General features: G+C 36.9%; 1 protein-coding gene across 4 annotated transcripts in view; it reads left to right on the top strand.

The window, feature by feature from the left end:
* The window catches only part of TLK1 (tousled like kinase 1), a 151,425-nt gene that overhangs the window by 96,060 nt on the left and 43,273 nt on the right, over positions 1-12,092 (top strand). For 3 of the 4 annotated variants that reach the window (XM_047772854.1, XM_047772856.1, XM_047772857.1), the window contains 4 exons: positions 987-1,079; positions 5,224-5,334; positions 5,449-5,585; positions 7,499-7,687. In XM_047772854.1, the coding sequence (XP_047628810.1) occupies positions 987-1,079; positions 5,224-5,334; positions 5,449-5,585; positions 7,499-7,687 (530 nt within the window). The remainder of the gene's footprint in view (positions 1-986; positions 1,080-5,223; positions 5,335-5,448; positions 5,586-7,498; positions 7,688-12,092) is intronic. The other variant, XM_047772855.1, reaches the window with a different exon arrangement.

Raw genomic sequence — 12,092 nt, 5'->3', positions numbered from 1 at the left:
AATTTTTATTTATTTATTTATTTATTTTAATTTTATTTTTTATTATTTTCTTTTTGGCTTTGCCCTTGGTGTGAAGTTCCCAGGCCATGGATTCACTCTGCACTATAGCAGCAACTTGATCCTTAATCCACGAGCCATAAGGCAGCTCCCAAAAGCAATTCGTTTTAAGTGTCTGTACTTTTTTATATTCATATATCCTACACACTTAAAAATCATATGAAAATTAATCAAATATCTCTTTTTTTGGCCACCAAGTCATTTGGAGTTCCTAGGCTAGGGGTTCTATCCAAGCCACAGTTGTGACCTTTGCTGCAGCCAGTAACTCTGGGTCCTTTTAACCCACTGTTGGGACTGGATCAAACCTGCATCCAGGTGCTACAGAGACGCCGATGATCGCATTGCGCCACAGTGGGAACTCCTAATCAGATGTCTTTTACAGTTACTTAGTTTTATGAATTTTAGGTACAGTTTCTCATTTTCACGTTATCCATGTGATAGTTTTTGGTTGACCCTGTCTCAGACCAGGGATCGAAAAAGTGTATCTTCTTGCTTGCTTCTTTAGTTGTACAATTTATTGCCATTAGACTTTTTCTATCCAAACTGTTGTGCATGCATCAAATATTCTTTCTTTGGATGACCTTTAAGACAGGATTTATAAGTACATTGCTCTCATTCAGAGAACAGCTCGTGAAGGTTTATGTCATATTCAAAAATCAGCTAGAGTTGATAGTACAAAATAGTGGTTTATTGAATTTTAATGAAGAACATATGAATATTCTACAAATTTAAGTAATTAACCTTGTAAATGTTTCTTTTTAAGTTTGTAGCATTTATATTTCTGAAGATATCACCAAGACTTTTTGGGATACACTTTTATGTGTACAGACTCCAGTACTTTCTTTGCTTTTTAGGATCAGAGGAAAATCTAATTTCTGTTTGTATTCAGTATATATAATGGAGATAATACAATACTTTCTTTCGTTTAGACTGATCTTACAATGCTGAAATTAGCAGCATTAGAAAGTAATAAAAACCAGGACCTGGAAAAGAAGGAAGGTCGTATAGATGACTTGCTCAGGGTAAGTAATAAGGCATGGAGGGAAGAAAATTGAGTAAGTTATTTGGCAGTAATAAAATTACTGAGAAAATACTTAGCATTGTTAAAAAAAATTGCTGGGAAAAAATAACCATTATCTGGTAATATAAGTACACGTAATTGAAAATGATCAACTTTTGGGGTTCCCATTATGGCTCAGCAATAGCAAACCCAGCTAGTATCCATGATTATGTGGGTTCGATCTCTGTCCTCGCTCAGTGGGTTAAGGATTGCCGTGAGCTGTGGTGTAGGTTGCAGATGCGGCTTGGATTCCACATTGCTTATGGCTGTGGTATAGGCTGGTAGCTGCAGCTCCAATTCAGCCCCTAGCCTGAGAACCCATATGCCATAGGCATGGCCCTAAAAAAAAAAAGAAAGAAAGAAAATAATCAACTTTTTAAAGAAAAATTTATTAGCTCTTTAAATGTGAATTGAGAAGTAGTTGAAGACATAGAGGGAAATTTGTAAAATTTATTTTTACTTGATTGATTATCTTAAGACAGATACCCATTTCATGTTAGTTTTAAAGTTAATCGATTTTGTTATAAAATGTAACTGCCAGAGTTCCCATTGTGGCACAGTGGAAAAGAATCCAACTAGGAACCATGAGGTTGTGGGTTCAATCCCTGGCCTAGCTCAGTGGGTTAAGGATCCAGCGTTGCCATGAGCTGTGGTGTAGGTCGCAGACGCGGCTCAGGTTCTGTATTGCTGTGGTTGTGGCATCTGTAGCTCAGGTTTGACCCCTAGCCTGGGAACGTCCATATGCCACAGGTGAGGCTCTAAAAAAAAAAAAGGCAAAAAATAAGTAAATAAAATGTGACTGCCATTTGATATTATACCAGATGAAGTAACTACAGCAATCTTGTGAATTTTTTTTAATGTAAACTTTATAAAAAGAAACAGCAAAAGGTGTACTTAATATGTGAGTAAAAGGTGAAGCAGTAGTACTCACCCCTTGCTGCTCATTAGAATCATCAGATGGAAAGGGTGAGAGGCACTTCATACAAGTACTGATGCCTAAACTCCACCCGGAAGGATTCTGATTAAATTGATGTGATACAGGGCTTGGGCACTGGTAGTTTTTAAAGCTCCTCCAAATCATTCTAATTTAAGGCAGCACTGAGAACCATTGGTATAGAAACTCAGTGAAACCATCATCTGTGATCTTACAGTACCTTTGAAACATCCAGTGTGCGTTTCCTTAGCCCATCCCAGGACACTCTCACATCCCTTTACCATTAACCACTTTTCTGAGTTTTGTATTTATTTCTTAGCCTTTGTGTTTCTTTATAGTTACATTACATATATCTTACACATTCTTAATGACATTATTTCAGTTTGGTTTTGAACTTTATATAAATTAAAAAAAATTTTTTTTATTACTCAATGAATTTACTGCATTTATGGTTACGCAATGATCATCACAATCCAGTTTTATAGGATTTCCATTCCACAACCCCAGTGCATCCCCCTGAAGTTTATATAACACTCTATGTACTCTTTTCCCTGTTTGTTTTCACTAAACATTCTATGTGGAATTGTCATGTAGTTTATTCATTTCGCTGCTGTATAGTAAGACATTATATGAGTATACTGTAGTTTATCTTTTCTGCTCTTGGTGGACATTATATTTCTACTTTTTGCTAATATGAACAATTCTGCTAGGAACATTTTTGTACATGCCCTCTATAGCAAATGTGGAAAAAATTCTCTACGGTGTATGCTTAGGAGAGATGTGGCCAGAGTACAAGGCATGCATATCCTCAGCTCTATTTTGTTTTTGTCTTTTTAGGGCCTCACCCATAGCATATGGAAGTTCCCAGGCTAGTGGTCGAATTGGAGCTGTAGCCGCTGGCCTACACCACAGCCACAGCAGCACAGGATCTGAGCCACATGTGTGACCTCCACCACAGCTCACGGTGATACCAGGTCCTTAACCCACTGAGCGAGGCCAGGAATCGAACCTGCGTCCTCATGGACGCTAGTCAGATTTATTTCTGCTGCCTCAGCTCTACTTTATAATGGCAAATTTTTTCCCAAGGTGGTTGGATCATTTTACACTCTACCAGCAATGGGCAAGAAATAATCTTATTGCTCATTATCCTTGCCACAGATCAAAGGTATACCAAAATAATTAAATGTTTTTTTCCTGAAGATCATAAAAGATGTTCTGTGTTTTAATAGTTTTATAGTCTGATTTTTCAATATGAATTGTTAATCTCACTGGAATTCTTTTTTGAGTGTGTTGTGAAGTAGTTTCATTTTAATTTCTTTCTATACAGATAACCAGTCACCCAGACTATGTAATTACCAGTCTACTCTTTACCACCTGCTCCATCATATAATCTCATTTTCTTTATACAAGTGGATCTATTTCTGTGTTCTGTACTAAGTTCCATGTTCTGTTTGTGTATTCCAACACTAGTACCACAGCATCATTTTATCATTTAGCAGTTGTCTTTGGCTATTAGTAATAGAGAACATAAACAACAGTACTTTAAATGAGATAAAATATTATTTTTTGAGGGAAGAATAGAAAGGTGTGCTGGCTCCACAGTGTCATTGGATCTTGGCTCCTTCAGTTTTTCAGCTCCCTCATCCTTAGCACATGGTATTCATCTTGAAGGTCATTTCAAGGTAAAATATTTATTATAGTCACAATTATGGTATCTGTGTTCATAAGCAGAAAACAAAAAGAGGAAGGAAATAACAAGTGCAACAATTCTGTGTATAGTCTTCTTAGGTATTCCATTGAACAATTTCTGCCTACATTTCACTGACCAGTGTTAGCTACAAGGGATCCTGGGAAATACGGTCTTTTAGTTATTTACATATTAATCCAGAATAAAATATAAAATTTTCCTTTTTTTCTTTTTTGGTTGCACCCACAACATATGGAAGTTTCTGGGCCAGAGATTGAATCCATGCCACAGCAGTGACAATGCCAGATCCTTAACACACTAGGCCACCAAGGAACTCATTGTCTTCCATTATTAAAGAAGAAGGAGAGAATATACTTCAGTGATTGTAATTACTATAGGTTTATGTTAAATACTGGTGTGTGGTTGAACAAGTATCTTCTTCTTTTTGGGTATTTTTGGCCCTTTGCACAAGTCTTGGAGAAATGTTGGAATCCATTTTTCAAGTCATGGATGTGTACAGACAAACACAGTTGGAGTTTTGTTTGAATTGCACATAATGATGAGGGTCTGTTGCTGAATTCCATTTTTGTTCCTCTGAAAGCATCTTTATTTTACCCTTTCTGTGAAAGAGTTTTATTAAATATATGCTTTTCGGTTGGCAGCTGTATTTTGTCCCAGCATTTTCAGCTTATTATACCACTGTCTTTTTGCTTCCAGCATGATTGGTCTAGACCTATGGTTTTCAAAGAATGACCCCCAGATCAGAAGCATCGGCATTACTGGACAGCTTTTTAGAAGTAAACTTCAGACCCTCCTCCAGGCCTCCTAACTCAGACTCTGGAAATGGGTCCAAGCAGGCTGTGTTTCAACTAGTTCTCTAGGTTATTTCCTGGACTGGACTGTACTAGACTAATCAAACTTCTGAGCTAAGAGAGAAACCCCTTCCCTGAGCATAAGGCTGCCTACAAAGCCAACAAAGTCGGTATTCATATGGCTGAGAAAGATGACGAGAATAGTTAGCTATTGAATAGGCATCTACAGTGTCATCCACAAGTTTAACGGAGAAAAAAGTTTTATTAGTTACAAATGATGGAAGAGAACTCATTTTTAAGTGTTGAACACTTTTAATATGTGTTAGTTATTTTTAACTAATTGAGATAGATGGTATTGCTCTCTTTTAGAAATAAGAAAACTAAACTAAGGTTCAGATGACTTACTTAACTCAGCCAAGATTGTATACTGGAGAGTGGATTTGAACCCATGGAGTATGGGTACAAATTCCATGTACTTTCCACTACACAATCAAGCAGCATATGACAGTCTTATCCCATGGTAAGTAGATGTTTTAACAGATTGTTTTAGTTTCATACTCAAGTACTTAATCTTATTAATCCTTCTCTTTATGTAATTTGTTGAAAATGTACAAATATTCATAAGTGTCTCATATACAAAAATTCTAGCCCTTTTCTCATTGTCTGCTTGTAGGCTAACTGTGATCTCAGACGGCAGATAGATGAACAACAAAAATTACTTGAAAAATACAAAGAACGATTAAATAAATGTATATCAATGAGCAAGAAACTGCTTATTGAAAAGGTAAGTTAAAAGCTTAATAAAATTTCCGTTTTCTTTCACTAGTCCCTTTCACCGTGTATGCTTTTAAAATTTAAATTAGTAAAATTGAACGATGATTTTCCCCCCTTTTTTCAGAGTACACAAGAGAAATTGTCAAGCCGAGAGAAGAGTATGCAAGACCGATTACGCCTTGGGCATTTTACAACAGTTAGACATGGTGCTTCATTTACTGAACAATGGACAGATGGTTTTGCATTTCAGAATCTCGTAAAGTTAGTCATTCTTAAATATTTCAAAAAATTTAGCATTCCTTTGGGTTTTCATTACTTTTAAAGATTATAGGTTTGGAATTATGTCCTACTTCTTAACTACTCTTGGAAATCATAGAATTTAGTGCCTTAAAACAGAAATATTACAATTTTAGCTTTAGCAGACTTTTCAATTGGTTAACATTCATCCATAAAGTAACATATTCAACCATATAGTATGATGTACATGGGGCTTTTGAAATTCTGAGGTGAACTTTAAAATGGAGAAATCATTAGCATGTTTTCTTGAGTATACATGGTGGCAGGTAAGAATTGGGTGACTGCTTATGTGTTAAGGAGCTGGGATCTATGCTCTTCCCTTTTTTTTTGCTGGAAAACTTTTAGAAACCTGAAAAGCAAGAGTAGTACCAACATTTAAATCAGCCTTATCAGAGTCAGTCCAGTTAAATGGAAAATGGAGGCAAAGCTTATTTCAGACAGTATCACAAAAAACTGCTGTCTCAAACCCTGGGCTCCAGTCCTTAACACAGAATGGCCTTCTGTCTCCATTGATTTATTCAGCTTTTGTTCCACACACTGTACTGGGTATACTATAATGAAGCACAGTGTCTTTGTGATGGTAGGAAATGGGATTTTTTTTTTTTTGCCCTTTAGGGCTACACCTGGATCATATGGAGGTTCCCACACTAGGGGTCGAATCTAGCCACAGCTGCCAGCCTATGCCACAGCCACAGCAACACAGGATCTGAGCTGCATCTTCAGCCTACACCACAGCTCACGGCAACGCCAGATCCTTAACCCACTAAGCGAGGCCAGGGATTGAACCTGCAACCTCGTGGTTCCTAGCTGGACTCATTTACTGCTGTGCCATAACAGGAACTCCAGAAATTTTTGGATTTTAATTATGTGGATAATGGGGAACTGTTAAAGTTTTGTATGTAATGAATGTGGTCAGAATTGAGTTTTTTAAAATATAACTTTAAAAAGATGGTAATGTGAGGATAATGTCATAAATTGTTGACAGTTCAGATGGAGAAGCATCCGAATGAAAGATGGTTAGGCTTGAGCTAAACTATTAATAGTAAAAGTAGAGAGTAGGAGATACAGTTGAGACAGAACTTAAAAATTTTGAGTGTTTTATGAGCTGCAAAACCCAGACCTACAGTTGTCCTGGTAATGTTTAAAAGAGAAAACTACATAATATAACTCTAAATATAAATCTTAAGTATAAACTCTGCTAGTTAAAATTTCTCCATTAAGCTGTCAAAAAAAAAGAATAAAATTGGGAATTCCCATTGTGGCTCAGTGGGTTAAGAACCCAACTAGTACCCATGAGGACACGGGTTCAATCCTTGGCCTCGCTCAGTGGTTTAAAGATCTGGCATTGCTGTGAAGACCTGGCTTGGCTTTGGCTGTGACTGGCTGGCACCTACAGCTCCGATTTGACCCCTAACCTGGGAACTTCCATATGCCATGGGTGTGGCCTTAAAAAGACAAACAAAAAGCAAGTATTTATTGAATGCCTAGTATGCACCAGTCACTGTGCTGGGCACTTGGGATACAATGAGTATAAAATAGTTGTGATCTCTGTTTTTATGGATTGGTGTAGCCTAACCAGACACATTCTGTTCAAGTGTCTCTAGGAATACTTGTTGAAAAGAATAGTGGTAAGCTGCAAGGTACCATGACATTATATATGGCCACACATCTTTCCCTAGTCCAGGGGGTTTAGGGAAGACCTCATTTAGAAATGAATGTTTCAAATGAGACCTGGACAATGAGAACAAGTTGGTTCACAAGGGAGACCATAAGGTGACAAATTGGTATTATATCATTTTTAAGGTTTACTAATGTGTTTTCATGTTTTAAAAGTAATGGAAGGTTAATACTTTTATTACATTTATTTTTTTATGCAGGCAACAAGAATGGGTGAATCAGCAAAGGGAAGATATTGAAAGGCAAAGGAAACTTCTAGCCAAACGCAAACCTCCCACAGCTAATAATTCTCAGGCACCCTCTACCAATTCTGAACCAAAACAAAGGAAAAATAAAGCAGTCAATGGAGCAGAAAATGATCCTTTTGTTAGACCAAATTTACCACAATTGTAAGCCTGCCTTTTTAATTTTCTTTTTTTTAAAATCATTGCCAGTGAGCATGAATGTTAGTAATGGATGGTAATTTTATGGCTAAGAAGGAAGGCAGTATTGAAAAGATTTACCTCTAGATTACTGATAAGCCCTAAATACCTGTGTTCTACCTTAGTAAGTGGAAATTTACTAATCCGCTTTTAAAATGGAATCTTAGGTAGCTAAGAGGAGGCTGGAACCCACTCTTTATTCCAGGTTGGAATGATAGAGCTGGTTACCCATTTTGATTATTCCAATTCAGTGTTCCTATTAATGTTCCTTTTTCTAAGAGAATGTTGAGTAATGTTGAGTAATGTAACTGACATATTTTCTCAACCTATGAAAGCAGCACATTTGGAGGTTGTAGGTATTACTTTTTTCCCTTTTCTGCTTTTCTTTGTTCTCTAGGTTATCTGATTTAATAATGAATCACTCTTTATAATCAAAAGACAATGCCATTTTTAAAAAGTAGTTATATGCTTACTGTAGAAAGTTTGGAAAATATGAAAGAGCATAATAAAACAGTATAGACCATGACCCAATCCCACAGAGAATACTATTGTTAAAATTTAAGTGTACAGGAGTTCCTTGGTGGCTCAATGGGTTAAGAATCCAGCTTTGTCACTGCTGTGGTGCGGGTTTGATCCCTGACCTGGAAACTTTTGCATGCTACCAGCATGGCTAAACAAAATTTTTCGGAGTTCTCATTGTGGCGCAGCAGAAACGAATCCAACCAGAAACCATGAGGTTGCAGTTCAATCCCTAGCCTTGCTCAGTGGGTTAAGGATCCGGTGTTGCCGTGAGTTGTAGTGTAGGTTGCAGAAGAGGCTTGGATCCAGCATTGCTGTGGCTGTGGTGTAGGCCGGCAGCTGTAGCTCCACTTTGACCCCAGCCCAGGAACCTCCATGTGCCGCAAGTGCAGCCCTAAAAAGCAAACAAACAAAAATTTCATTGTACAGGTGCAACCTAAAATATATAATTTTTCCATTCTGTAAGACTTCGTGTAGGTTTATGAATAGAAAATACATACCCACACCTTCTGCTTGTATTTTACATGTTTCTCTTTTGTCGAGAGAGAATGTTTTATCTATGATTTGAATCTCATCACCTGCTACATCAGGGATCTCCTGTTGATACTTCCTTTATCTTACATCTTGAACCCTTTGATCTCTACTTGTTCCTTCCTTTTAGGAAACAAAACATCTCTTATGTAATTTTAAATCTCTCTAGTCTCCATATTCTGTCATCTTTATAACTAGATTTCCTGAGAGATTTGCTTGTGCTTCCAGTCTTTTCTGCTTCACTTGCCATTCTCTTTTCTTAACTGAAATTGTTCTTTTAAAGATTATATCCTTGATCTAAATACTATAACCAGTTTTTACCTTAGCAGCATTGGATATTGTTTACTTTTTTTTTTTTCCCTCAAAAGACTCTTTGGACCTGTTTTTGAAATAAGCTTGTTTTCCTAATTTTCATTTTAACTTATCTGGCACGGTCCTTTCATTCTCTTCTATAGACATCATTTACTGTAGCATTTTTTAAAATGTGCAGCTTTTAAGACTTTGTCCTAGGCCATCTTACTTCTTACTCTATGTATTCTCCTTGAGTATTAGCTACTCCTAGGGTTTCAGTTACCTCGTTTATGCTGTTGCATCCAAACTTCTGTCTCCAGCCTTTTTTTCTCTCTGGAGTATCAACTGTTTGTATTTTAGTCTTTAATGTCATCTCATTGCTTAGTTGATATTGGTATTTAAGTGCCTGCCTCACAGGGCCTCTAATATAGCCTATTCAAAAGTGTATTTACTAAACACAGAAAATTAAACTATACTTATTAACTATTTAAGTCTCTCTCCATACCCTCCCCCACATTGCCTTCTCCTGTGTTTTCTTTGTTAATAAATGATACTATCATCTTTTCGGTTCCTCATGCCAGAATTCTGGTTGTCACCCTTAGCTTTTTAGATCCAGATTCCATTTATTTTTCTTACTCTATTTTCATTTTTTTTTCACTAATAGGTGATAATAATCTTATATTTTAAAGTCTAGTTTCAGTCCTCGGCCTAGGACCTTCCACATGCTGTTGGTACAGCCAAAAAGGGGGAAAAGACTAAAATCTACTAATATACTTCTTCATGCCTTTCCTAAATTTTTTTTTGGGGGGGAGGGGGGACTATTTTAAGTTAGAATTAAATCATTTCACTATTGATTTAAAAAAACTTAATGATTTACTTTTCATAAATCAGTAAATTTATTGCTTTAAAAAGGTGGATGGAGGGAGTTCCCATTGTGGCTCAGCAGGTTAAGAGCCCAACACAGTGTCTGTGAGGATGTGGGTTCAATCCCTGGCCTCACTCAGTAGGTTAAGGATTCGGCTTTTCGTACAAGCTTTGCTGTAGGCCAGCAACTGCAGCCGTAAAAAAGGAAAAAAAAAGAAGTTGGATGGATAGATGAGCTGTTATATAGAAGAAATTGTATGTTAGCTTCAACTCCATCCCCAGACACCCAATCTTCAGGAGCTCAAATGTGTCCACTGTTATCTCTCATTTGGGTTATCTCTTCTCACCCCCACCACCCCCCTCATTTTTCAGCTTTATTCTAGTCCTCCAATCCATTTTTATCTTGCAGAGTCTTTTTTCCCAAAATAAAAATATGATTTTATTTTTCTTCCTTTTAAACGTAACACAGCTCTCCATCGTTTGAAGGACATAATCCAAAAGTTTTAAAAAGCTTATAAAGCACTTTTGATCTGGTAGCTTCTGATCTCTCTAGCCTCATCTTTTATTGCTGATAAAAGGCACTGGTGAGTGCCTCCTACTCACCACCAACTTTTAAACTCCAACCAGTTGTCTTAATTTCTGTTCATCTTTTAAATCCCATACTAGGTATTTCCTCCTCATGAAAGTTTTTCTTTGACCCTCAAAGGATAAGAATTAGTTTTCACTTGGAGGTATTGCCATAGTGCCTTCTTTGTCTTCTGTCACACCATCATCATTCATTCAGTTAATCATGCTAGAAACGTCCTAGATGTTTGTCTTTTCCGTGTTCTCTGTGTCTGTTCCCAACAGTTTTGTATCCGTCCATCTTCATTGCCACTGTCTTGCTGTAGGACTGCACCCCCCACCCTTAACTTAGATTATTGTTACTTACATGTCTCATCATGTCACTTTCACGTTTAACCTCATTCACCGGCCTGAAGGTAAAATTCACTCTTGTGAAGATGCTGTATAGCCTTCTTATTTCTCTCACTCTCCAATGTCTGCCCTATTATCCTATGCTAAACTCTTTCAGTTCTCTAAATGGATTGTGCCATTTTGTTTCTGTGCCTTTGTACATCATGTTCCTTGCCTTTCTTTACCTCTCTCATTTCCTTCTCCTCCTCTAAGGTTTGCTTCAAATGCCAATTTCAATAGGAAATCCTCTTTGTCCTTTTTTCTTTCCAGTTTGTTTTGCTTTCCCCTCAAGTTAAGTGCCCATAGCCATTTATACATGTCTATCAATATTTTAGCATTTATCTTACCATTTTATCTCTACACTCTCAATATCTAGTACAGTTCCTGGCATATGGAAAGTGGTCAATAAATACTAAATTATAGTACATAAGCATTTGATTGAATTTCATTTTCTCCTCCGTAGACTATTTTTCTAATTTGTCACTGTTATTGTGTCTTCCAAGATGCTAACAGCCCTAACTGTAGTTGCCTAACTGTAGACAATCTAAGATTGTCTCATTCCTATCTCATTTTATTGCATTTGTTGACTTCTGACTAACCCTGAATTTACACTGCTATGTGTTTTTGGAGTCACAAATGAAGAGATAACTATGTAGCAGTTGGACTACATCCCTGTACAGTGCAGATTTAAATAGGGAAAGAAGCCACAGTAACACTTTGATTGATATATATTATTTTGATTTTACTCTGCAGCTGTCTTATGCTTTTGAATCACTGTTTAGTGAAAATTAAGCTTTGCTTTGTGTACAGAATATGTAGAATGATGAGATGATTAGAGGTCATGAATTTTTATTTTTCTGTCAAGCAATTAACATAGGAATTCTCTGGTGTCTCAGTGGGTTAAGGATATGGCATATCTGCTACTGTGGCTCTAGTTGCCCCTGTGGTGTGGGTGTGGCCAAGAAGAAAGAAGAAATTAACTGAGAAAATAAAGTTACTTCTGTGTGGTGGTTAGGATTATAAGCTCTGTAGTTGGATAGACGTGGAATCCAACCTTAACTCTTCTGGGTGGTTTTTTTTTGGTAAGCTGTTTTTATTTCTTAGAGTATTCATCATAATGTTGAAAGGATGACATGATGTGATTCTTGTGAAGTACTTGCATGGTTCCTGGCTCTTTAATTTCTTTTTTTCTTCTTTTTAGGGCTGCACCTGT

The sequence above is a fragment of the Phacochoerus africanus genome, chromosome 3 (assembly GCF_016906955.1).
Source record: "Phacochoerus africanus isolate WHEZ1 chromosome 3, ROS_Pafr_v1, whole genome shotgun sequence".
Lineage (NCBI taxonomy): Eukaryota > Metazoa > Chordata > Mammalia > Artiodactyla > Suidae > Phacochoerus > Phacochoerus africanus.
The sequence above is the reverse complement of the archived record's forward strand: the minus strand, read 5'-3'. Positions and strand labels throughout refer to the sequence as shown.